Source organism: Choloepus didactylus, chromosome 19 (genome assembly GCF_015220235.1).
Source record: "Choloepus didactylus isolate mChoDid1 chromosome 19, mChoDid1.pri, whole genome shotgun sequence".
In the NCBI taxonomy this organism is placed as follows: domain Eukaryota; kingdom Metazoa; phylum Chordata; class Mammalia; order Pilosa; family Megalonychidae; genus Choloepus; species Choloepus didactylus.
Genome location: NC_051325.1, coordinates 60903828 through 60929073, shown reverse-complemented (window position 1 = coordinate 60929073; position 25246 = coordinate 60903828). Strand labels below are relative to the sequence as shown.

Below are 25246 nucleotides of genomic sequence, written 5' to 3'. Positions count from 1 at the left end.
TATTAGCCAAAATACTGTCACTATGAAGATCTGAACATTGCCGGGACTCGCTGGGCGGTGGCGGGAGGTCAGGGAGGGGTATTACACAAAAGGTGATTTAGTTCAGGAACTGAGAACTTCCAAATTGGAATGAAGGTGAAACAAGCTCAATGTCTGCAATGTTTCCAGCTTTTAGAAGGTATTTTTGAAAACACAAATTCCCCCCATTTCTCCTGCCAAAATTGTGCTGTGTCACCCACCTTCAGATTTACTGAAGATGAGAGTCAGAAACTGGGGGGAGTGCATATTTTTCAGGGGAAATAAAATGAATAGAGTCATTGCCCTGGGGTTTCTGGGTAGCAAACCACTAGGCATAGCTCTAGTTCTGCTTTTCATTTTCCAGATGAGAAGAGGGAGGCCACAGGGTTAATATCACAGAGCTAGGCCGGAATACATGCCTCACAACTTCTACACACTGACCCTCCCAGGACACAGTGTACAATGGGAGGAGGGGAAAAAAAAAAGACCATTGTGCATTCAAAGAAACAGGATAAGGATATTGGGTAATAACAGTGCAGAAAGAAAATACTAAGTAGATTTGACACAAATCAGCAGAATTTTTGGGGATTATCATTTCAGAGCATTCCTATTTCCCATTCCCAGCCATTAATGGCCAGGGTAGTTCAATATTTGCATGCGTTTTAAATTTTTGGTGTGTTTAACACAATTTAACTTTTTTTTACTAGATTGAAGGAAGGTCCAGATTAGCATTCCACGTACAGTCTTCTCTCTTCAACTGGTCACAAGTGAGGGCCATGACAGGCTTGTCCCTCAGTTTCAACTTATTTTAAAAAGAAAAGGAAGCTGACAGCTTTGAGGAATGAGCTCTTCTCCCTCACCCCCATCAGCACAGGAGTTAGATAATTCTCAAGGAGGTGTGAATTTTGCCCCCAAGGGACCTGTGACAATATCTGGAGCCTTTTTTGGCATCTAGTAAGTAGACACCAGGGATGCTGCTGGACATCCTACAATGCACAGGATGTCCCCAGCAGAGAACATGTTGGCTGAGGTGTCAATAGTGCCAAGGCCACAGTTTTGACTGAAGGGGTGGGTGTGGTAAAGAGGGCAGGCAAAGGGGTTGCAGAGGGAGTAAGGCTGGCAGAGAAACCTACAGGTAGCATCTAGTTGGTTAAAAAAAATAATAAAGAACCTAAGAGCTTACCACTGTCCATCAAGCACCATGATAAAGGGCAACTGATTCCGTTTCAGTGTCACCCACTGTTTAACAGTAACATATAACTTTGCTAAGCCAAAGAAGCTCTTCGGGATTTATGATATCTCAGGAGCCAACAGGCTACACTTTGTAAGGGGAAAAATTGTTTCAGTTAGTTGGCTTTCTGCTAGTCTTTCAAAGGCTGATTTCACAAAGGCCCACTTATTTGTTGACTTCAGCTTATTTTTCTCTTCATACATCAGAGAAAGGAAAATAATTTGCCAACTTAAATCTCAGTTTTGCAGGAGATGGTATGCAAATAAGTATCAGCTTGCAACATTCAATTATTGTTAACTATAAACATACTTACTGGTTTATCATTTTCTGCTGGCAATTCAAACACACATCTAAGTTTTGAATCCATAAGGTCTTCCGGTTTTGCCTCCTTCCACTAAAACAATTTAAATTTAATAATCAGGATATTACAAACTGCTGGAAGAATAATTTTCTTCTTATAACTGACAATTTCACAAAAATACTCTTAATGAGAAAGCCCTGATGTGTATCAAATAAAGAACTTAAGTCTGCTGAGATTTTAATATTTTTAACATGACAAGATTAAATACACTAGCTTTCCTGAATATTTATCACACTTCACAAACCCCAAAGTCTGGCTCCTCAAAGTCAACAAATGCTCTTCATGCCACAACATCTGTGGGAAGCACATGTAGCAGAGAGAGGAGTATTGCTGGAAAAAGGAATTTTCCAAATTTTAATGCCTGACAACCAGAAGTAACTTGGCTCTCCTTAAGAACACAAAACTTACTTTACCGGGCACAGCCACCTTGGAGAACCTAAGCACATACTATCTGAGAGTGATTTTGGAACCACTCGGTCAACTACCAGCGAAGCCCATGAACTATCAAGCTGCTCCCCTGCCACTGGCCCACAGGGCCCGCAACCACTCCGCCCAGTCTGTTGGTGTGAGCACCTTCCTAGCTGAACCCCCACGTCTGGGATGATGGGCCTGCACAGCAGCAAGGATATAACACAGAAAAAGGAAGCCCCACCCCTGCCTTCCCACACACACTCATGCCCCAAAACCATGCAGAAGGCAGTTAGAGCAACACAGGCACCAAGAGCCAAAAACAGGAAACAACCCATTTGTTTAACATCAGGGAACTGCCATTCAATTGATGAGCATGCTGCCACTCAAATAATGCTAAAAACATTTTAATCTGTAGTACAGGGGGAAAATTCATAGAATATTAAGTGAAGAAGATATAGACAACATTTAAGTCTGATCCTCTGCGCACACATGAACATAATGTGTCTAAGTGTGCACGTGTCAAAAGAGCATCAGGCAAGAATCATCAATGGATGCTAAAAACATCAAGAGCAAGAATGCTGGAAAGCTGGATATTTGTGTGGTCTCAATGTGTCAGGTTTCTGAGAGGATCACAGATTACTTATTAATTACAAAGGGAAAATATACTTGGACACTGGAGAGAGTTGGCAGTTGCCATCTTAATGAAGTGATTGAACACAGCATCACCACAAAGAACAACCTAGCGTTAAATGCCTTCAGATATAATGTATAACATCATCAATGGAATATTCTTGCCAAAAAATATTTAACCTGTTTTTAATCATGAGGAAACAATGAGATAAAAAATGTGGGGCATTCTATAAGTCAAGTGGCTTGGACTCTAAAAAATCCAGTCATGAGTGTGTGTGTGGGGGGGGGGCATACTCTTCTAGAATAAAAATGACTAAATGACATCTTTGGAACAATTAGAAAATTTAAGATGGATTTTTTTATTTATATAATATTACTGAATGAATGCTAATTTTCTCAGCTGCAATAATAATATTGAGGTTATGTAAGAGAATGTACTTGTTCTGAAGGATTTAGAGGGTGAAGTGCCATGAAGTCTACAATTTGCTTTCAAATGGTTCAGGCAAAAAGAATCTGTGATAGAAATGAAGTAGATGTGGCAAAATGTTAAATGGTGAATCTAGGTAAAAGTTATATAAGGGGTCACTGTACTATTTTTTTCAACTTTCCGTAGGTCTGAAAAGCAAACTAAAAAGAAAAATAAATAAATGTAAATAAAAAGCACAAGGCTCCTTTTATTAGTGGTTATGCCCAGTATGGAAGAATTAATTGTAGGTCATTTTTATTTAGGTTTTTGCTCAATTGTGTATTTCCAAATTTTCCTACAATGTACATTTGGTATAATTCTTTTGAATTGTTATGAAAACAATCATAAAGGAAATGAACATTTACCGAGTACCTACTATATCTAGTACCTAGCTTAGGTCAGTCTTTGTGCCAGGTGGTTTACATCCATAGTACATTTCATATTCACAACAACACTGTGAGTTTGTTTTGTATCCGATTTTACAGGTTACAAAAAAACCTCGAGAGTTCACAAAACTTGTGAAGGCTACAATGTTAGTGAAAGGTAGACTGAGGCTCAAACCCAACATTCCCAAGCCTTCCCATGCTCCTCTTGCCACACCATGCAGCAAAAGCCAAAGGAACATACTCTTGGATATACCATGTTTTGTATTTGCCATATGTTTCCTTGCTCACACAAAATAACATGAAGTGACACATCATGATCCAGGAAATAAAAGAGAAAGTAACAAATGTCTCAATAATCCTTCTTAGGAAAAGAAAAATGGCTTATCATCACTGATCTCTCCCAAACACGAAAATATCTGGCTTGCCCTTCATTTTCTGCCCAGAAGTTAAACATCACTAAAGATGGTCAGGGATGCTTCCCCAAGGACCAGGAGGAAAGCTGTGTGCTAACACTGGGGCTTGAGGTGGGCTTTGCACGGAATAGCCCCTGGTACAAAATTTTGAAAACCTACGGGATAGTTTAAAAACTAACTCAAACTCGCAGACATTCCCTGGGTGACTTCAGTCTCTTAGTGTGGGTTGGCAAGCTAGAGAGTGATCAAAATGTTATGAGACACTCCCGCCTCTCTTTTCCAAACTGTGAGGATGGGAGAGTCCATCCTTGCTGGTGCTGTGGACTCTAAGCTTATATGTATATTGTGATTCACATTCACATCACCAGAAGGCTTGTTTATTCAAAAAGTATAAAAAACCTACTTCGGGGGGATAATTTCCATTATAATCTATTTTCTAGAAAAATCAGTGATACAATATCACTTATGTATTTTATGAACATCAAGTCATCTTACTTTTATCAAAAATAGAGACCGAGTTCAACATGTATTTATTTAACAAGCGGGGGGGAAAATGAGAAGCTAGAGAAAAAAAAGCAACAAAGAATCATGCCTACTAGAAACAAGCAAAAACAAAACAAAAGAAAAAAGCCCAAGAGGCAAAGGATATTTAGTGTTCAACTCTCTCACATTCTTACATCCTTTGGGTTTTTTATGGGGATGGGAAGACATGGCAGAAAACCTTCCCCATAGTGTACCCTTTTCTGTGGAAGGAAGAATCCCCAAAGCATTCAAAATAGAATCCATCGGAGCAAGGAACTGCTAAAGCAAACTGAGAGTATAAAACTCAGAAAAATATAATATTCTAGATAGTTATATAAAATGATAAAATTATCCATCAAAGTTTTAGAAAAATCATAAAGATAAAGTACAAACCTCCCTGAGAACACCATTCCCCTTTAGATGATCAAGATACATTTTGAAAAGCATGCATCCACAATTTTTTGCCTAACAGTTTTTCTTTTTTTTTTTTTTTTTTAATTTTTAAAATTTTTAATTACTGGTATAAAAAAAGCATTCAGTACTTACTACTGCTTCCATATCAGAAGTGTCAGTTGGAGCAAACATAGACTGAACCATAAACTTGTGTTTACTCTTCTCATTAGGATCATAATCGAAAGGCTGTAACATCACTGGGAAAGAAAATATTTCATTAGGAGGGTCAGAGCTTGGTTATCAGCAGCCACTTGTCATGTAGTACCCGTAATTTTGGCAGTAAAGAAGTTGAGTATCATTCTCTTATCTGAGCCTACAAGACCCCTGGTGAAGTGAGCAGGGCAAGATCATCAGAATCTTCTCCCCTTTCAGGTCACAAACTTGAGGCCCAGAAAGGTGAAGGGATTTGCCCAAGGTCAAATAGCAGGTAGTGAAAGAGCAGGGCTTGGGACCCAAGTCTTCAGGTTCCTTGTCCCGTGATCTTTCACTACTACAAAATTGTTACAAACACTTGTATTTGGCCACATAGAATAGAGAAACTGGTAGAAAGACCACATGTCTGTTTTACTCAAGAAAACCTATCAGAATGATCTTTTGGGAACTAAAATAGAATAATCTAAGGCGTTTAAGCAACTGTTTTAGCTTCTCTTTGCCCCCTTTCTCAAACAGCTAATAAAGGTAATGCTTGAAATAAAACTTTGCCAATAGAACGTCAGAAAACTCTTGAAACCAGGACACTCCCAACACCACCAGCTTCTACCACCCCACCCCCCTTTCTCCCCAAGAACCCAGAGGCCTCTCACATAAGGACTCCTGTGGATGACTAACATAGACTGAACCAGGGTACTGCCTTCCTGCTCTGCCTGGCTTCCTTCAGCCTCGTTCCTAGCGGTAGACCAGGACCTACCCCTGTTAAATGATACTTGTGTAAAAATACACTATTTGCTACCAAGCTCTGGCTAAACCACACACCAAGTTAAGTTCCCTGAAACATAACTTCACAAGCAAGAAAAGCCTACTGTGGCTCAAGTCTAGTAAGAGCTAATATGTACTGAGGTTTCCCTTGTGCCAGAAACTGGGCTTTGTACTTGAGGTCTGTAATCATCTCGTTTAATACTTAAGAGGTAGGCAATATTGGGGAGGTGTGTGTGTTATTTTGATACCTATTTTCCACATGAAAAAAGCGAGGCACAGAAAGGTTAACTAACTTGCCCAAGGTTACACCAAGGAGGTGTCAGGGCCCTATCCATTCTGACGGCAGATCCTAAACTCACAGCCACCACACGAGACTGACTCCCTGTCCACTAACAAGGCAAGCCCTGTCCTTCTCCACCAGCTCGGCTTCCATCCACCTCTTCTGGGGCCCTCATCAGTGCCCTCTTGCCTTTGGACAGCCCCTTAGGGCTTACCAGGCACTTCCTCTCAAGCCTCATAAACAATCACCCCATGCATCAGGTAAGGAGCAGGTGTCCTTAGCACCACTCTACAGACGAAGATTCTGGGCCTCAGCAAAGTAAAGTGGCTTACTCAAGGTCACAATCTTAGGAAGTGGCAAAACTAGAACAAAGAGTCCAGACCTTATGGCTCTAAGTCCAATTTAGAGCCCTTCTGCCATACTGGTCACTCAAATATGGGATAGATTCACATCCTGTATCCCAGACCCACCATCCAATAACCTTACGGAATCAAGCACAATAGGCAACAGAAATACATATTTCCCTTACCCGTCTCAGGGATTCAGGGGCCCTCTCCACCTTGGGGAGACAGAAAGTCTATTAAAACCTAACAATTCATTAGACTGAAATGCTTTGGTGCACCAAGTCACCCAGGCAGCTCTGCTACCCACAAAACCCATTCAAGGGCCCTGAGTTACAGGTGGCCATGGAGACCTTTTCAGGATAAAAATCAATATATGTCAGGTGAGTGGGAAAATGGGGACAAAAATTAGATGAAGCATAGGGTGGGATGGAGGGGATGGAAAGATTTAGATGTTCTTTTTTGCTTCTATTTTTATTTTGGAGTCAGGAAAAGGTTAAAAAATTGATTCTGGTGATGAACACACAAATGTATGACGGTGCTATGAATAACTGTACACTGTGGATGACTGTAGGGTGTGTGATATATCTCAATAAAATTGCATTTTAAAAAAAGTAAATGAACAATCAGGGAGGAGGGGAATGGAATGTTTTGGATGTTCTTTTTTATTTTAATTTTTATTTTATTTTTTGGAGTAATGAAAATGTTCAAAGATTGATTGTGGGGATGAATGCACAACTACTATATGACGATACTGTGAACTGATTGTACACTTTGAATGGCTGTATGTTATGTGAATATATCTCAATAAAATTGCATTAAAAAATCAATATATGTCAGACAACGAATCTTCTATAAACGTGGGACTTGTGTATACAAAACTTACCACACCAAGTCTAGCTATCAATAAAGATTACTAATACAAGAATGTTCAGTCCAAGTACCCAAAATCCAAGTAAGTATGAACATCAGCAGAGAGAACAAAAGGCCACTTGAACTAACCCAAGGGCCACTCTACTTGGAACTGCACTCTTTCAGGTTTAAAAGCTTGGCTCACTCTTGGAGAAGTCATCCTTGCTGGCACCTTTGGCCCGCGAATGCAGACAATCCTTCCTAGGCACTACTGAGCTGCTAAGCGCTTTCCTGTAGGACAGACTTGGAACACAACTTACACACCAGGCTTGAGAGTTGGCCTCAAGGACAAATGACTAGATTGGCAGACCAAAAATGTGGACCCTTCTTTTGAAAACTAAATTCTTACCCTGTTCTTTCCCAACCCCAGGACCGCAATAAGGAAGAAACATGTTATACATGAAGGCACTGATGTCTTCACATACACTGTGATCTTTCTTGGACAGGGACTGTCAACCTTTTTTGCAGTTGGGACACAGTCTTCAAAATGCTGTAAAATTAATGTTCATTTTTACAGATTAAAGTGAATTGGGTTTTGAGAATTTCAGCTCTTGCTTGACTGTGACAAAATCATGCTCTAGTACTTTCTAGTCTGGTAAAGAGGAGAACTTTATCCCAGACTAAACTTAGATGCTCAGCAGCACACACCTCTAGCAACAAACTCAAGTCTGTTTCCCATCTCTGAAAGGCTGCTACCCAGGCACCTAGTCTGGCACTCGGGAGAGTTCTGAAGATAGACCAGGAGATGAGAGCAAACAGAATGCAGGGATAATTTTTAGAAAAGCTGGCTCTTTAGATGAAACTGCATAGGGTCATACACAAAGAGCGGATGAGTCCAGGGAACATAAGACACCCCAAATAAACAGCCCCAAGAAGCACTGCTGTTCCCTTTTCCATTTTTCTCCACCTTCATGATGCCGCTGGCACAATGCCCCAAGAAGAAAGGAAAATAACCTTTATTAGTGCCTACTACTTACTAGGCACCACAGAAGGCACATTTTCATGGATTCTCCCATTTAATCTTCACAACAATCCTTCAAAGAAGTCTCCTATCTCCATTTTCTGTATGAGAAGACAAGGGCTGAGAAAGGCCATGTGACATCACCTGGATCCCAGGGCCAGCCAGGGCTCCAACCTGGCTTTGACTCCAGAGTCCAGACTTCTCCACTACAGGTTCTCAAAACCTGATCTGCAGAGCCCTAGGGTTCCTGAGACCCTCTCAGGGGGTCCAGGGAGCCAAAACTATGTGCAAATAACACTAAAATGTTATATACCTTTTTCACTGGGTTGACACTGGCACTGATGGGGCAAAAGCAATGGTAGGTGGAACGCTGAAGTCTTAGCCAGGACCAAGGCAGTGACACCAAACAGTGCTGGTTGACACTCAACACTGCTTTCTTCACCACCACATATTCATAGTTTAAAGAAAAAAAAAAAAAAAAGGAAGCCAGTTTCACTAAAGAACATCCTTGATGAAGCATAAAAATTATTAATCTTACTGAACACACCTTTCTAACCCTCTGTGCAACAAAATGGGGAGTACACAGAAGGCACCTGTGCCGTCTCCTGAAGTGCAAAGACTGTCTCAGGAAAAGCACCTGTGAGACTCGTTTGGGTTCTGAGCCAAACTAGAAGCTTTTTCACAGAACACCATTTTACTGGAAAGAACAACAGACAAATTCTGGTGCTTCAGACCTGGGGATACAGCAGATATTTTCTCAAAAATGAACAAAGTGAGCCTGCCACTTCAAGGAAAACAGACAATAGTTTTTGTCAATGATGAAAGCCGCATTTGTGAGCAAAATTTAAGAATTTTGGAAAATTTCTATCTGCCACCAAGAGCTTGATGGTTTCCCAAAAACACTTTCCAATGAGACCGGGGGTATAGTAATGAACATGATTTTTTGATATTGTATAATGAAATGTGTCAACATCTGGAAGATCTGTATAACTCAATGAACTAATGTTTTCCAAATGACCGATGCAAAAAAAAATCCATTCAAACTACAAGACAGACCAATGCACTTGCGGGTAGCTGAGCTTGTACCTCGACTTACCAGGCCTGGGCCAGGGGACTTGATATCACCCCCTGGGGAGGGTAGTAGGTACGGGCGTGAGTGCCCTCTGCAGCCCCCCCGAGCCTGGGGAGCGAGGTCGGGGCAGCTCCCTTTTCCTCACCCAAAATGTCACGGGCAGGGGAGGCTTGCCGGAGGAAACCGCCTTTCTCCCAACTGCCCTTTCCCCACTACCTTATCTTACCCACTCACTCCCTGGTGCCAAGGCCACTCCTGCCACCGCCAGCGCGCATGCCCCGTGGCCAGAACAACCCCCGCCCGCTGCAACGGCTCCTGCGTCCTCTCAGAACCAATCCTAGCCCCTCTCCCTTCAATATTGCCATTTTAGGCTACTTCACCTCCTTTCCAGCCCTGCCCCTCTTACCAGCCTATATAACCTGTAATCACCCCTGAATAAATCTCTTTGGCGCATACTCCTACTGGATGAAGAGTGTTTTTGTCCTTATCGCCGCCCTCCACACCTTGCACGCCTCTCGCCGAGGACCCTGGCCACGTCCTCCGCCTCGCCCTCGCCTCCGGGAAAGAGCCCCCGCCGCCGGTACCCTTTAAGCAGCCCCGAGAGCTGAGGGCTCGGCTACCGGCCGCCACTCCCCCTAGAAGCAGTAACCCCGACCGCAGCACTGTAATGAAACATAGTTCCAAAAGTTCACAGACAGTTTCAGAGTCCACACTGTATTAACCTTTATGAAATTACCACCTGTCAAATTTTGGTGTAGAATCAAAGAATAATGTCCAGAATTATTGGAAAAGGCTATTTTAAAAATACTCCCTTTTCCAATTATGTATCTGTTGTGAAATGGTTTTTCTTTATATATTTTCACCCAAAGAACTCAAAACAACAGATTAAATGCAAAAGTAGATATGAGAATCTGGCCTCTCTTTAATTAAGCCAGACATTAAAGAGACTGGCAAAAAAATGTCAAATGCCGGTCTTCTCGAAATTTTTCTGAAAAGTTATTTTTCACCAAAAATGTTGTCAGCATGCAACTGATTTATTTTCTTTAATTTGTTTAATTCCCAACACGATAAAAAGCAATATAATCCACAAACAAAAAGGCTCTTTGGGACTTCAGTTTTTCAGAGTGCAAAGGGGTCCTGAGAAAAAGTCTGAGAACCCCTATTCTACACGAAGCTCACTCCCAGTTGCCTCCAGGAGGAGGAAGATCTGGTTAAGTAATTGAAGTGAAGGTATTGTGGCAGCTTGGGAGACTCTACACTTTAAAAGGGAAAGGAGAGGCCCCATCCAGATCAAGATAACCAAGTGAGGCTCTTCAGGCCTCCCCTCTCATCCCCCAGCAGCTCTGAACCAGCAAGAACTCATAGAAACATCCTTCTCAAAGCTCCAGAACACAGTCAAAAGATTGCAGTGAATCAAAAAATAGGCATCTTAAAAATGGTAAGACCTCATGACACCCTGGCTGCCCCTACCCACACCTCTCACCAGCCTGGTGTGAAGCAGGCCTGGGCCCCTGGTCAGGGCTCCCGAGTGCAGAGTAATGGTCATGCACGTACTGGGGGCGTGTGTGTTGGAGCCCAATCTGTCTGAAGTGGCCTGAGGCAGTTGCTGTCCCAGAGCAACCAAGTCATAGCTGCCTGGGGCAAGGGATGGCTGGCTGTGGAATACACAATAGAGTGCCCAGGAGAAAAATGTTTCCTAGGAAAGGGACATTATCAGTGTAAACAGAATTCCTAGGGCACATGCCTAAGACAAGACATAAGCAATGAAAGGACCCCGGAGGCCCAAAAGTTTTGGCCTGGAGCTATTCTCTAAATCCACATTCTGAAGGACAACACTTGCACAAAGTCGATCTGCAAAGACTGGCAAAGTTTTCTTTTTATCCGTTTCTTTTTCTTGGTTAGCTCCTGGCAATCAAGGAAAGTTCTGTCATAACACCAGCTGGATATAAGTTTAAAGAACAAAGGTAAGGAGAAAACTGAAAGCCACCAAAGAGAAGCAATATGTCACATAAAAAAGAGCCTCAACAAGATTAGGTGCTGATTTCTCATAGGAAGTCATGGAGACAAGGACATATTTAAAGTGCCGAAAGCAAAAAACTGTCAACCAAGAGTTCTAAATCCAGCAAAACTGTCTTTCAAAAATGAGGGAGAGATTAAGACATTCCCAGGTAACAAAAGCTGAGGGAGTTCGTCACTAGACCAGGCCTACAAGAGATGCTTTATAAAGGTAGTTCTACAGGTTGAAAGGAGAGGACAATAGAAACAGACCTAAGCCGCATGAAGAAATAAATATCTCCAGTAAGGGTAAAGATAGGGATAACTGTAAGTGTCAGTACTAGTGTATTTTTGGTCTGTAACTCCACTTTTACTTCCTACAGGATCTAAAAGGCAAATGCATAAAATGAAATGAGCAATCAGTGGTTTTGGACTCATAATGTAAAAACATGTAATTTGTGACATCAATTACACAAAGGTGGGGAGAACAGAGGGGTATAGAAACATAGTGTGCGTATTCTATTGAAGTTAAGTTGGTATCAAAGCAAACAAGATTGTTGGGGTTAGGATGTTAAATTTAAGCCTCATGGCAACCACAAAGAAAATATCAGAGAATATGCGAACTTATAGAGGCAGAAAGTAGAGTATACGTTACCAGAGGTTGGTGGCAGGGGTAATGGGGAGTTAATGCATAATGGGTGTAGCATTTCTGTTGGGGGAGAAGGGCAAGTTTTAGTAATGCAAGGTAGTGAGGGCACTGCAACATTGTGAAAGTGATTAATCCCACTGAATGCTATGCTTGGGAGTGGTTGATACTGGAAAGTTTATGTTCTATATGTTAAAAAAAAAGGGGGGGGGGCTTTAATGCAACCCAAGCTTTGAGTTTACAGTATGCCTCTGGGCCATGGGGGAGCCAGAAGTACACGCGAGTCCCCTACAGGGAGGGGACTGGGGCTCCTGCACTCTGCTAATCAAACAACCAGGGCAGCTCTTGTTCTGCTCTACAGAGGGACACCGTCCAAGATCCACTGCCACACTCGCACCTCAGAGATGTCACCAGAACAACTCCAGGCCCAGAGCATCCTGTCTGCCACGATGCCACAGGGTTGAGCTGGAAGAACCACGAGAAGGTATGATTTATAGTTAATAGATTAAGGGAGAAGCACAAGACCTTTCCAAGCATTCTGGTTAACCAAGACTGCAAGCACACAGGACCTTAAAGGGAAACTGAAGACAGCTGGGGCCACAGATCAAACGTCCCTTCTGCAAAAGCAGAACTCATGAAATATAAATAAGTTGCTCATGGGCACTAGTCAGGTTGCTACTTCAAAAATCTTGAAGTGTGAATGAAAACCATGGGCTGCTTGTGACCTTGCAGGAAGTTCAGGGTATAAGATGTGAGCTCAGCCCTTCTCTCCCTATGACAACTGTGCTGCCACCTTGAGCAGTAAGTGGAAAAGAAGGTGTCCAACACCTACCATTCCTCCCTTCCTTTTGGGCTTCCAAATCAGACAGCAAGAGTGACGATGTCAAACTGCCACCCAGCCCTTGTGCAACTTTAAAAATCCTCAGCGTAAACCTCACCTGCTTAATACAACCCTATCGCACGTCAAAAAGTTTGTATTTCTCAGCTAATATCATCTTCTCATGTCAAATTCAATTTGCTATACCCTATTAGCTGGAACTTTATGAGAACATAACAGAATAAATGTTAACAGTTTGTTCTTTCAGTTCCATACATGCAAATTGTGACAGAAATTATGTACTTTCTTCCATGACAGGCTATAAAAGAGCTTCTCATTAATTTATTTCACTTGAATACCAGAGACACTGATGATGAAACCCTCTTAAATGAACCATCTATCCTACTTTTAAAATGTATCTGCTGATACTACAATAAAAAAGAAGCCTGTTTTCAAGAGATGGCCTGAAGACGGGTCACTACTTGCCAATGTTAACACTTTGTGATACAATGTCCGGTGGACAGCAGATTGCAAAAGTGGGACCCTGTTAAGAAACAGGCTTCACAGTTGTAAAATACTGAATCAATATGATCAGGTTTTCTTCAAAAGACAAGAAATGTAGAAGATATGCTACTTAAAACATACACAAATATCTTGAAGAAATGACTTGATTAGATGCAGCATAAACACTTCTGAGAACCCAAGTCAGTCACAGATCATTTTCATAATGATAACATATCAAGTGAGTAAGAGTCTTAAGCACCACAACACACACTTAATTATTTTTAATTTTAATCTCAGAATCTTACCTTCAAAATGTCTCTCTCATTTTATATGGCCACAACCTGGGCCCAGACCATCTGGATTTCTCCTAAGAGAAGACTGTCCATCCCACTTCCTCCCTGTCTCCCTCCTGTCTGAATTATCTCCCGTAACTCCTAGAACCCTCACAAATTTAATCTCCTAACACCCCATTCACCTCATATCAAAAACCTGCTACAAAAAAATTTCCCAAGTTAAATCAGATCAGCCCTTTACCTTCTGGTCCTCCTCAACCAGATTTCCCAGTAGTCGCCAGAAGGCCTACCTTCTGCACATCGCCCCCACCACACATCAAGTCCCCACTTCCCTATACTCACAGATGTCCTCTTGTCATTGCCAAAGTCTTCTCTTAACATGTCTGCCTTACCTGGTGCGTCCCTTTTGATTAAGCCCCCACCCTCACCCCATCTTAGGCTACCACACCTTTCAGAGCTTAATGCCCCGAGTAACCAGGAACTAGTAACGAGTGGTGGTTCTCAAGCTTCAGCCTGTCAGAATCACCTGGTGGGCTTGTTAATCAGATTGCTGAGCTCCACCCCCAGGTGATGCTGGTCTGGGGACCACACCTGGAGAACTAACACTATAATGCATTTCCTAAAACGGTACCTCCTATTGGAACACTATTTTACACACCAGTTCTCACTCTTATATCAGTACACACTGTTGACACTAAGACTCCCAAGATCCTTGCTCACTACTCTTCCTACACGATTGTCTTTTCTCTCCAATGAGACTGGCACCAGGGCTTAATGTTTTAATAGCATCACATTCTGGATACTAATTTGTATTTTTTTTCATTTGTTGAGGGTTCTTTCTTCCTCTTTGGAGATTCAAAGCATTCTAGAACCATGCTTCCTCCAGAAATCCCCTTGGAGCAACCCAAAGAGGGGAAAGGTCTTCTTTTAATCCTCAAAGAGATGGTTTCTTTTCTGTCCTACCTACCCTACAAATGGGTGAAGATGGTGGTTAACAATCTTTTCATCACTGCAATCTCCACTCACTGTCCTTCTCTTTCCTTTCACACATCCTTTATAGCAAAAGATTATTCTCTACCAATCTGTATTTACAGTGTAATAATTAACTCATTTTCTCCACGTTTTAAAAATTAATCAAAGACATACATAAATGCCAACTAGAGCACCTGATCAGCTTAAGATAACCAGTGTTATCAAGATGAGGTAATATAATTCTAGCCTAAAGCAAGAAGCTTGGCATTTTAGTTGGACCGTGTACCCTTATGAATAAATTTATTATTTCCTTTAGGATTCTCAAAATGTTGAGAACATGACTATCTTCCTGGACCTCTACCTATTCAGGGACCCATGACTGGAACTAGGAGCCTAACAGGTAAATAATTAGTTTTACCTATTTATAAATAAGTTAACACTGCATTGGCTTTGTATCCACTCCAGGCTTTTCCAGTTCAGTATAGTTCACCTTAGAGAAACTCAAGATCGATTAATTTTTATTTGAGCAGAGACCAGTACCAATGTGCAATTGTGAGGGTGCCTTTCTCCAGTGTCATGAGGAAGATGGGGTATGGTACACACAGCCACTGGCCAAATAAGGCTCACTCACTCTTTTTCATAAAGACCATTTTTAATGTAAATCTTAAAAACCTAACACACTTTCTTATTTCCTATAACACTTGATAATGGAATACAAAAGAATCTTTTTCTGATTACTCGTGTTGTGATTATGAAAGCCCACTATACAGTCTTTCAAAAGATGTACAAGTCATGTCTCTTCGGATTGATCAACTAAAACACGGCGAGTCGTCAGCCCTGAGGCTTAATTCCAGATCCCTACTGTTAATTCTAAACTCTTGCATGCCTGCTTTCTCGGCTGATCTTTGCAGCCCTTCACTGGCACACCCATGCTTCCAACATGGCCCTTTCCCCTTTGTTCTAGTCTGTGATGGGCTGGAAACCAGAACAGAATCAGTGCCATGCTAACAATGTCTGAGGTAGGAGTAAAGAGGGCAGAAGTCAAGACTAGGGAGCTCTCATGAACTAAGTATAGAAATACACAAGGAACTGTAATGAACTAAAAGAACATCAATTTAGGTTACTCTAAAATTTTGCTTCATTTTTGCTCCTCCGTAGTGTGCAAGAGAGTTGTAATAAGCTTCAACTAAGAGAGTTGTACTAAATGTACTTGATAAGTCCTTTGATCATATTTGAAAATGCAGAGAATAAAAAAATTGTGCCATGTTCTTAAAAAGTAAAAGGGGATTACAGAAGATGGCATCATAGAGAGGAGTGGAAGTCAGTCAGTCCCCCTGGAGCAACTAATAAGCAACCAGGAAGAACAATAAGTAAATAATCTGGAGTAACTGTTAGGGGACGACTGTGACTGTCCACACATCATGCATCAACATGAACTGGGAGGAATGCCTGATATCGCAGCATGGAATCTGTGAGTAAAAACTGTGGATCCGAGCTGGGAGCCCCCTCCCCAACAGCAGCCTGAACAGCAAAGCCTCGCTGTGCTAGAGAGCAGCACTCTCTGAACAAGCGAATATCTCAGTCCAGCTCTAACTGGGGTTTCAGTTGGCAAACATGGACTGCTCAATGTAAGCTGCAAATCCCCAACAAGCAGACAGAGGCTTTTAGTGACAACTCAACTTGAAGAACCAGGGGACTTCTCTGTCTCAGGAGGGGAAGCCCGAGGACCAGGTGCTATCTCTGGCCGTTGGGTGAAACTGGGGGCCATGGACTGACCCTGAAAGAGGGCTTTCTGTCCCTTTTTCTCTCTCTCAACCTGAGCAGCTCAGTGGAGAAAGCCTCAGCCATTTTCAGCTCGCAGTGCTCTGACCCAGACAAGGGTGGAGAGAGCAGAGTCAGAGAGACAGAGCCTATTTAAGTGCAAATGAAATCTCCCTAGGGGGGTTATCTTCCCTAAGAGGAAAGAGGTGGTGCCCAGGTCTACTACCTGCCTTCCATTCAGAACCAGATCCCAGAACCTGGGGGAAAACAGCCACAGGCCACACCTCCTTACACCAGTCAGGAGCTACAGGCTGACAGGCATCACCTGCTGGGCAGGTCAAGAAAAGCATAGTGGCTTGAGGCCTCAAAGGGTCCATCAATCTTCTAAGTCACACCTTAGGGAAACCGGATACTGAATATTTCCTCCTTCTGGGACCTGAGCCTCTTCTGGTGTGGGAAAACCTGATTGGGGTAACCAAGGAAACCAGATGCCTAGACAACAGAAAACTACAACCTACACTAAGAAAAATGAAGTTGTAGTCCAGTCAAAGGAATACAAACTTACACTTCAACTGAGATACAGGAATTTAAACAACTAATGCTAAATCAATTCAAAAAGTTTAGAGAAGATATGGCAAAAGAGATGAAGGCTATAAAGAAAACACTGGGCATATATAAGGTAGAAATCGAAAGTTTGAAAAAACAACCAGCAGAATCTACGGAAATGAAAGGCAAACACAAGAGATGAAAGATACAATGGAGACATACAACAGCAGATCTCAAGAGGCAGAAGAAAACACTCAGGAACTGGAGAACAAGACACCAGAAAACCTACACACAAAAGAACAGATAGGGAAAAGAATGGAATTCAATGACAACATGAAACGCATGAATGTATGTGTCATGGGTATCCCAGAAGAAGAGAAGGGAAAGGGGGCAGAAGCAATAATAGAGGAAATAACTAATGAAAATTTCCCATCTCTTATGAAACACATAAAATTACAGATCCAAGAAGCATGGCGTACCCCAAACAGAACAGATCTGAATAGACCTACACGAAGACACTTAATCCGATTATCAAACTTCAAAGACAAAGAGAGAATCCTGAAAGCAGGAAAAGCGATCCATCACATACAAAGGAAGCTTGATAAGACTATGTGCAGATTTCTCAGTAAAAACCATGGAGGCAAGAAGGAAGTGGTGTGATATATTTAAGATACTGAAAGAGAAAAACCACCAACCAAGAATCCTATATCCGGCAAAACTGTCCTTCAAATATGAGGGAGAGTTCAAAATATTCTCTGACAGACAGACAATGAGAGTTTGTGAACAAGATACCTGCCCTACAGGAAATACTAAAGGGAGCACTACAGACAGATAGGAAAAGACAGGAGTGAGAGGTTTGGAACACAACTTTGGGTAATGGCAGCACAGCAACTTAAGTACACCGAACAAAGATGACCAAGAATATGGTTGAAAGAGGAAGGTAAGAAGCATGTGAGATACCAGAACGAAAGACGAAAGATAAAGACTGGGACTGTATAACTCAGGGAAACCTAGGGTGCCCAAATACTGTAATAAAAGGTGCAAAGACGCTTTTACATGAGGTAGAACAAATGAATGTCAACATTGCAAGGTGTTAAAAATAGGGAGGTATTGGGGGGAAAATAAAATCATCGCAAACTAGAGACTATACTTAACACAAATATTGTATCATGCTTCCTTTAATATAACAAAGGCAATATACCAAAGCTAAATGCATATAAGTGGGGGGCATAAGGGAGGGGTATGGGATTCCTGGCATTGGTAATGTTGTCTGACTCTTTAATTCTACTTTAGTTTAATGCTATCTTTCCTTCTGGTGCTTCCTAGTGGTCATGTTTGGGTTTTTTGTTTGTTTGTTTGTTTTTTTTTTCTCTCTCTCTTTTGTCTCTCTACCTTCTTTGACTCTTCCTCCTGCTTTGTGGAAGAAATGGAGATGTCCTTATATACAAAGTGGTGAGGGTGGTGAATACATAAATACGTGACTATACAGGGAATTATCGAGTGTTTACTTAGGACGGAATGTATGGTGTATGAACAAAAGCGTCTTTAAAAATATGGGTTGACGAAGAAAACTTGAGGGCACTATATTGAGTGAAATAAATCAGACACATAAGGACAAATATTGCAGGGTCTCACTGATATGAACTAGTTATTATATGTAAACTCATAGACATGAAATATAGTTACCAGGATATGGAACGAGGCTAAAGAATGGGGAGCAGTTTCTTATTATGAGCAGAATGTTCAACTAGGTTGAACTTAAATGTCTGGAAATGAACAGGGGTGATGGTAACCGCACGTTGTGAGAATAACTAACAGTGCTGAATGGTGCATGAATGTGGTGGAAAGGGGAAGCTCCGAGTCACGTATGTCACCAGAAGGAAAGCTGGAGGTTAAAAGATGGGAATGTATAAAACAGTGAACCTTGTGGTGGGCAATGTCCGTGACTAACTGTACAAATATCAGAAATCTCTTTCATGAACCAGAACAAATATATGACTCTATAAACAGAAGTTAATAAAGGGGCATATAGGGAAAAAATATACCTATTGCAAACTATATACTACAGTTTGCAGTATTTTTACATTCTATCAACAGTAACAAATGTTCTATACCAGTACTATGAGTCAACAATGGAGGGGTGGTTAGGGGTATGGGAGGATTTGAGTTTCCTTTTTTTGTCTTTATTTCTTTTCTGGAGTAATGAAAATGTTCTAGAAATTGAAAAAAAAAAATTAATTGTGGTGATGGATGCACAGCTGTATGATGGTACCGGGGGCAACTGACTGTACACTTTGGATCTTTGGATAACTGTATGGTATGTGAACTATCTCAAAAAAAAAGTGAAAGAGGGTTCTTCTTAAGAAATCTAAATAATACAAAAAGCTTTAAAACACATCTAAAAAGCACAAAAAAGTTGAATTTTTATTGGTAATATTCCTTTTTTTTTTTTTAACCAGAATCTCACCTGGTGAAAAAGTTTAAAGACATCTTTTAAGTATGAATGTGAGTTGTTCTTATAAGTTTCACTTATCAGAGACTTCCAAAGCAAGCTATCAAAGAAAGAAGAATGTCGTCATAAAGAAGCCTAGACTCCCCAAGTTTAGCTTCCACCATCAGCACTTGACTGGTTAACGCATGACTTCTTTGTAAGGGCTCTGTGCACTCACACCCCGGAGCTGATCACCTAAAAGCTGCTGCCCAAGTTGGCTGGTCCAGGGTGAACCAAACAGGTACATTAAACTGAGTCAGCAAAATCTTAAAAGGATTAATTATCAATTGCAATACTACCCAATTACATTAATGGACCAATATCTCCATTCAAGAAGAGTTGCTGATATTCACTCTGTCCTCAGGATTTTATTAGAAGAACTTTTATGCCTTAAATGTGACTGAAATTAAGTGCTGAAAAGGGCTATATGTCAGGAATGAATTCTGCTCCTTAATACTTTGAATTTTAATTTAAATTATAGATTCAGACACTAGGAGATTTATGTGTGTTTTTAATCCATTTTCAATTCCCAGGGTACACTCTATAAGGTGTATCTGTACCTAACACTGGTATCTTTAATGACTCTTTCCAACACACCCCCACCCCCAACACATGCAGATACTTTGCATTTCTAATTTGCTTGGTATACAGGCAACCAATGTACATAACTGAACTGCAAATGGAAGCATTCTTGCTACTTTAGTGAAATTAGACTTCAGTGAAGGTTATAAAAATATTAAACTTAATATCATATCACAGGAAGTGTAACTATTTTTGATGGGCCCATAATTTTACCACTTCACCTGCCATATCTGCTGGCAAACATGGTTTGGAATATTAATGGGAAATTCCCTCATTATTAAGCTGCAGTATTTAAAACAAACAAAACAAAACAAAACAAAACAAAAAAACCCACGACGACTAACACTTACCACAAAGACGTTTTCAGAAATTACCCATCTTAAAAACATTTTCTCACCATACTATTCAGACAATAGACCTAATTTTATAAAGCTGGAACAAACGAGGAGACCCCCCCCCCCCACCCCTGCCATTGCTTCAAACAATTCACTAATTCAAAAAGTTCTATTTTCCTTACATTTAAAATCCCAGGGGAAAAAACTCCAATCTCCTCTTCTCCAATCTTCAGGTAAATATGTATGCCTATTTTGCTGAGATCCAGATTTGAATAATTCAAAATCATCTCTAGATCATGTGTATCAGGGATCAAGGGGCCCAAAGCATGGCGCTCTGGGCCAACTAGGCAAACAGAAAATGCCTTGTACCCTCCCGCCTACCACATGGCCTCACCGAGTGGGCATGTATCCCAGAAGGAGCTACTCTGAGATGAGATGAGTACTTATCTAAAGAACAAAGAAGAGGACCGGACTCGAAAGCACTCCCCAGGGAAAGACCACACACATTTTAACCTGTTGATAAAAAGTTAAGGGAATAACTGTGTGAAAACATTACCCTTCCAACTAAGTTCAATAAAGGGAGGATTTCTTTTTAAAAGGCCCCCAATAAGTGATTTGCCATCCTCTGAAGAAAATAACGTGATAGGTCAGTGTCCAGACTTCTGAAGCATAATGTAAGGTCCCTTGAGTATTAGGTTAACCTGAAAGCTGAGAAGATCTTCACAGGCTATGTCTGAAAGTTGTCTGACAGCTAGAAAATCTGACAACCCTGATCTGTGTGTCTTCAAAACCTCAGTCCCTCTGGTCAGCTCCCTGCGTGAGCATGGGCATCAACATCGGCTCTCTCTCTTTTAAAGGGATGCTTTATAACCTTTCCTAAGAGCTAGCACAATCCAAGGGTTTTCAGAAATGGGAGAGAGATAATGCACTAGTCTCATCTTTTCCAGGTATGCTGTGTGTGAGATTCTGGGTAGCAGGCAGGGCAATACCAATAATATTTTAACTTGAGGTGATGGTCATCTTTTTCTGATTACATTTGACAACTTACTAGAGGCTTTTCACTGTAAATTAAGTGTGTATTACAGAAAATTTGGAAGATAGAAACATGTAAAGAAGACATGAGTTTCTTCTTAAACTTAGAAAAGGTCCATAAAAAACAAAACGGATATTAATTAATTTCTTTCTAAAGAGGCAATTCAAATATTATACAATCAGCCTTCAACAAAAACTAGCTTGTTTTTGTCAAACTTGAAAAATAAATCAATTCTACACTTGTACACGCTTCCAGCTGACACAGCATTTGTCAATACTCTGTGAGGTAGATAACCACTCTTCCATTTTATAAATGAGAAAACTAGAACCTAAAGAGGTTAATGGATTTGCCAAAGATGAGCCAACTGGTTAAACAGCAAAGTTGAGCTTCCTGCTCTGGTATCCTGACCACAAATCTCTGAGAGGGTGAGAACAAGCTTGGCATTGTGCAAACCCATGATGAAGGGAAGGCCGGCCTTTAGATAATTTGCAAGTCTGTCTGCTGGTGTCCTCCTTCCCCTTGGGATATTCCCTCGCCCGGAAGAACCAACATGTAGCAGCCTTTTAGGAGGACCTCTGGAAAAGGGCAGTGCTTTTTATCCCAAGGTATGAATGTCTAATAAATCATGCAGTGGCTCCTCCAGAACATAAAACTGCAGCAAATGGGAGCCATCCCCTTTTACTAACTTACTTAAGAGGCCATCTTAGAAACACAATGGCATCTGGCTTTGCCAAGGTTCCCCTCAAGCCCTGAGATCCCTAAGAACCAAATAAAAACAAAGGAGCCCTTTCTCAAGTGCAAATACAATCTTGCCTCATCTAGGAAGGCCTGCACACGTTTGGACGTTTTATAAATCAACTGCCTTTTCCTCCAAAGACATCACATTTTGAGAGATGGTATGTTATGTTTTATATTCATTTGTAAGTGGGGCCATCCCCTAACACTGTTGATGCTGTTTAGAATCACAAAAAGAGCCATTAGATCAGGAGCCAAGACTCCCGTGACCCTGAGCAGACCGTGCCCACACCCTGTATCTTAGTTTTTCTATGGAAAAGAAGGCAACTACCACAAAACTTGGTCTTCTTTAAGTAATTGAATCAAATGCCCAGGGTTAGTTATTACTTTTTTTTAAAATCCCTATGATGAGGGAAGGAATAGATCTTTCTGAAAGATAAACACACTAGCAAATATATTTATTTCTAATAGTGGAAAGCACAAGTATACTGTACAACTGCTTAATGAGATTTTTTTTTTCTTTTCAGAAAACCATGCTGCTTCCCCCCATATTTACTGTGAGAAAAATTGGGAATTTTCATTTACTGCCAATCTTGCTGAAATTTGATATGGGCAACGAAATTGAGAGGAAAAAGAAGTGGATAAAAGAGGGGAAAAAAAGATTTCAGCTGCCTTTGATTTAAACAGAAAAACTTATACCATATGCATCCAGGGAATACAGAAATGCTAACATCCTGGGTCTCTTCCTTTCTCCAGAAAGGTCGCATGCTGCTGTTTAATAAGAGTGGGCTTCAAAGTCAGAGAGAACAATCCCCATCCAAACCTGTCACTTGCTAGCTTTGTGACCCTCTGGCCACCAGGCTCCTCCTTAGTAAACAAGGGTAACAACACATCCTCGCAGGGCAGACAGCAGAAATCACATGGGATAATTTATGTGCAGTGTCCAGCACAAACAAGGCCCTCAAGAAATGTGGACTCACACCATCCTGACCTCAGCTGGATAGTAACCTGACTCAAGAGTTCAGATCAGGTCCTAAAGCCTCAGAAACAAGAGCATAGGGAACCAGGAGAGAGACCAAGGGAAGAAGTTTGCAGAAATGATCAGATAATGAAACACCTTCTCTTTTTTCCAAAGAAGTGAATCATTTTCTTTTAGGTGTCAAATGAATAGCCAAATGTATCACAATCAAAATCCATCATGGTAAAAGCCAGATAGGCACTCATTTCAAATGAATAGCAGCTTCTAATGATGCAGAAGCCTCTGTGACATAGAATAACCTGATATTTAAAGGATAAATACATACTCCCCCATAGCTCCTCCAGAAATATAAAAGGCATGCTTGGCTCTAAAAGTTCTAATGAGCTAAAAGTTTATTTCAATTCTAAATACATTTAAACTCCAACCCATCACTTTTATCTCCTTAATTCTGAAATCCAATTCTCAATTTGGGCACTTTACCAGCATCTTTTCAAAAGTTAGACTTTGGAAAATATATGCACTCTCAGACAGAAGGGGGAGAAAAACCTATCAGACATGCACAAAACTTACACCCTTGAATATATTCCAATTTCCTCAGCCCTCATCTCCCTTAGCTTTTCACAATCAGTAAAGTGCAGTTACCAATCATTGGAAATGACATGAGCTTAATGTCAGAAATCATTTAGCTTAAATAAGAAAATAACTCCATTTAGCTTTCTCCCACAAAGTAAAATTAAGTTTGTTTAGCCCTTTTTTATTTATTGCCAAAGGGCAGATTTAATTTCAAGGGACTGAAAACCAAACTCGTTCTGAAGTCAAGTCTGAAGTTACCATTTGAATTTTGCTCTAACTATTGAGGGGCAAAGGCTGTTAAGCATTAAACCAAAGAGGCATTAATTACACAGAAACCGAAGGTGAGCGGAACCCACCAAGCTTCTTAATTCAAGGCTGGGCTGGGGGTGAAGGGTGGATGGAAAGGGGGAAGCCTACCCTCTTATTTTGCCACACTGCAAATACAAGTTTTAGAAAAACCCACTGGTTCTAGGGGGCCTTTCCTAACCCACCCTGCGGGCCTCCAGTTTCAGGACTTACCAGACACATTAATTGATGCCCCCGCATCAATGATCCCACTGTTGGGCCTCACGCAGTACCTACGCGGCGCTGTGGTCTTCACTTTAAAACACACGTTTCGGTCTGTTGGGTTGCCAAGCTTCAGGTTGGTGGTGACAACATCGGTGAAGGGACCTGTGGAATGAGACAGAAACTGATGAGGGATCCTGTGAGGAAAGTTCAGAAGATTGACTCATTTATGGTATGGGGTTGGAAAGGATATAGAACGCGGTTAAGGGAAGATTCAAGATGCAAAATTATCTCAGAAACATTTTAAGGAATGAGAGAGAGGAACTGTGGATGAATGTATTAGCAGCAACAGCTACTAGTTACCCTGTTCTCACCAAGTCACCAGCAGACACTTAAGAGTTCTAACACAGTGTCTCATTGAAACCTCATAACTCTAACATTACTGTTTTACAGATGAGAAACCTGAGACTTGGGGAGACAAGTTACTTGTCCAAGTTTTCACTGCTAGTCAATAGCAATTCTGACTTGACCCAGGGTGGCCTGAATCCAAGTCCAATTAACCTATGCTAAACAGTGATTTCCACCATAACAAAATTGTGGAAGAACACCAACAGGGTCCAAAAAGATGTTCAAGGGCAGATGTAAAGAAAGACTTAGGGGTTGAACCGTCTATAAGCACAGATCTCCCAACAATGTAGTCCAGCTGCCAGAAAAGTTAATACCATCTTAAGCTACAGCAAGAAGTTCAGGGACGTGCTGGGCAGCCCAGCCTGAAACATCACATCAGTTTTAACCCAGGCCACTGAAGATCGAAATACAGCTCAGTGCCTTTAAGGTATTTACTATTATTATTAATTTCATTTCCTACTTTATTAGTTTTTTAATTAAAAAAGTAACACATCCTTCTTCAAACAAACCAAACAATAGAAGACGCATAAAGAAAAAGTTAATCATCTTTTCCTTGTCCCGAGGTATCTAATATTAACAGTATGGGAGCTCTTTCTACATAATCTATGCTTACGCAAACAATACATATGGGAAGAGGTGGACAATTTACAAATGGGGATCGTACTGTTAATATTAATCCGAAACTTGCTTTTTTTAG

At 41.1% G+C, this 25246-nt stretch overlaps 1 protein-coding gene across 1 annotated transcript in view; it reads right to left on the bottom strand.

The window, feature by feature from the left end:
• Window positions 1-25246, bottom strand: part of VAPB (VAMP associated protein B and C) — an 85238-nt gene that overhangs the window by 10143 nt on the left and 49849 nt on the right. The window contains exons 2-4 of the mRNA XM_037811475.1: window positions 24154-24306; window positions 4985-5088; window positions 1563-1643 (exon numbers count right to left, since the gene is read on the bottom strand). Coding sequence (XP_037667403.1) covers window positions 1563-1643; window positions 4985-5088; window positions 24154-24306 — 338 coding nt within the window. The remainder of the gene's footprint in view (window positions 1-1562; window positions 1644-4984; window positions 5089-24153; window positions 24307-25246) is intronic.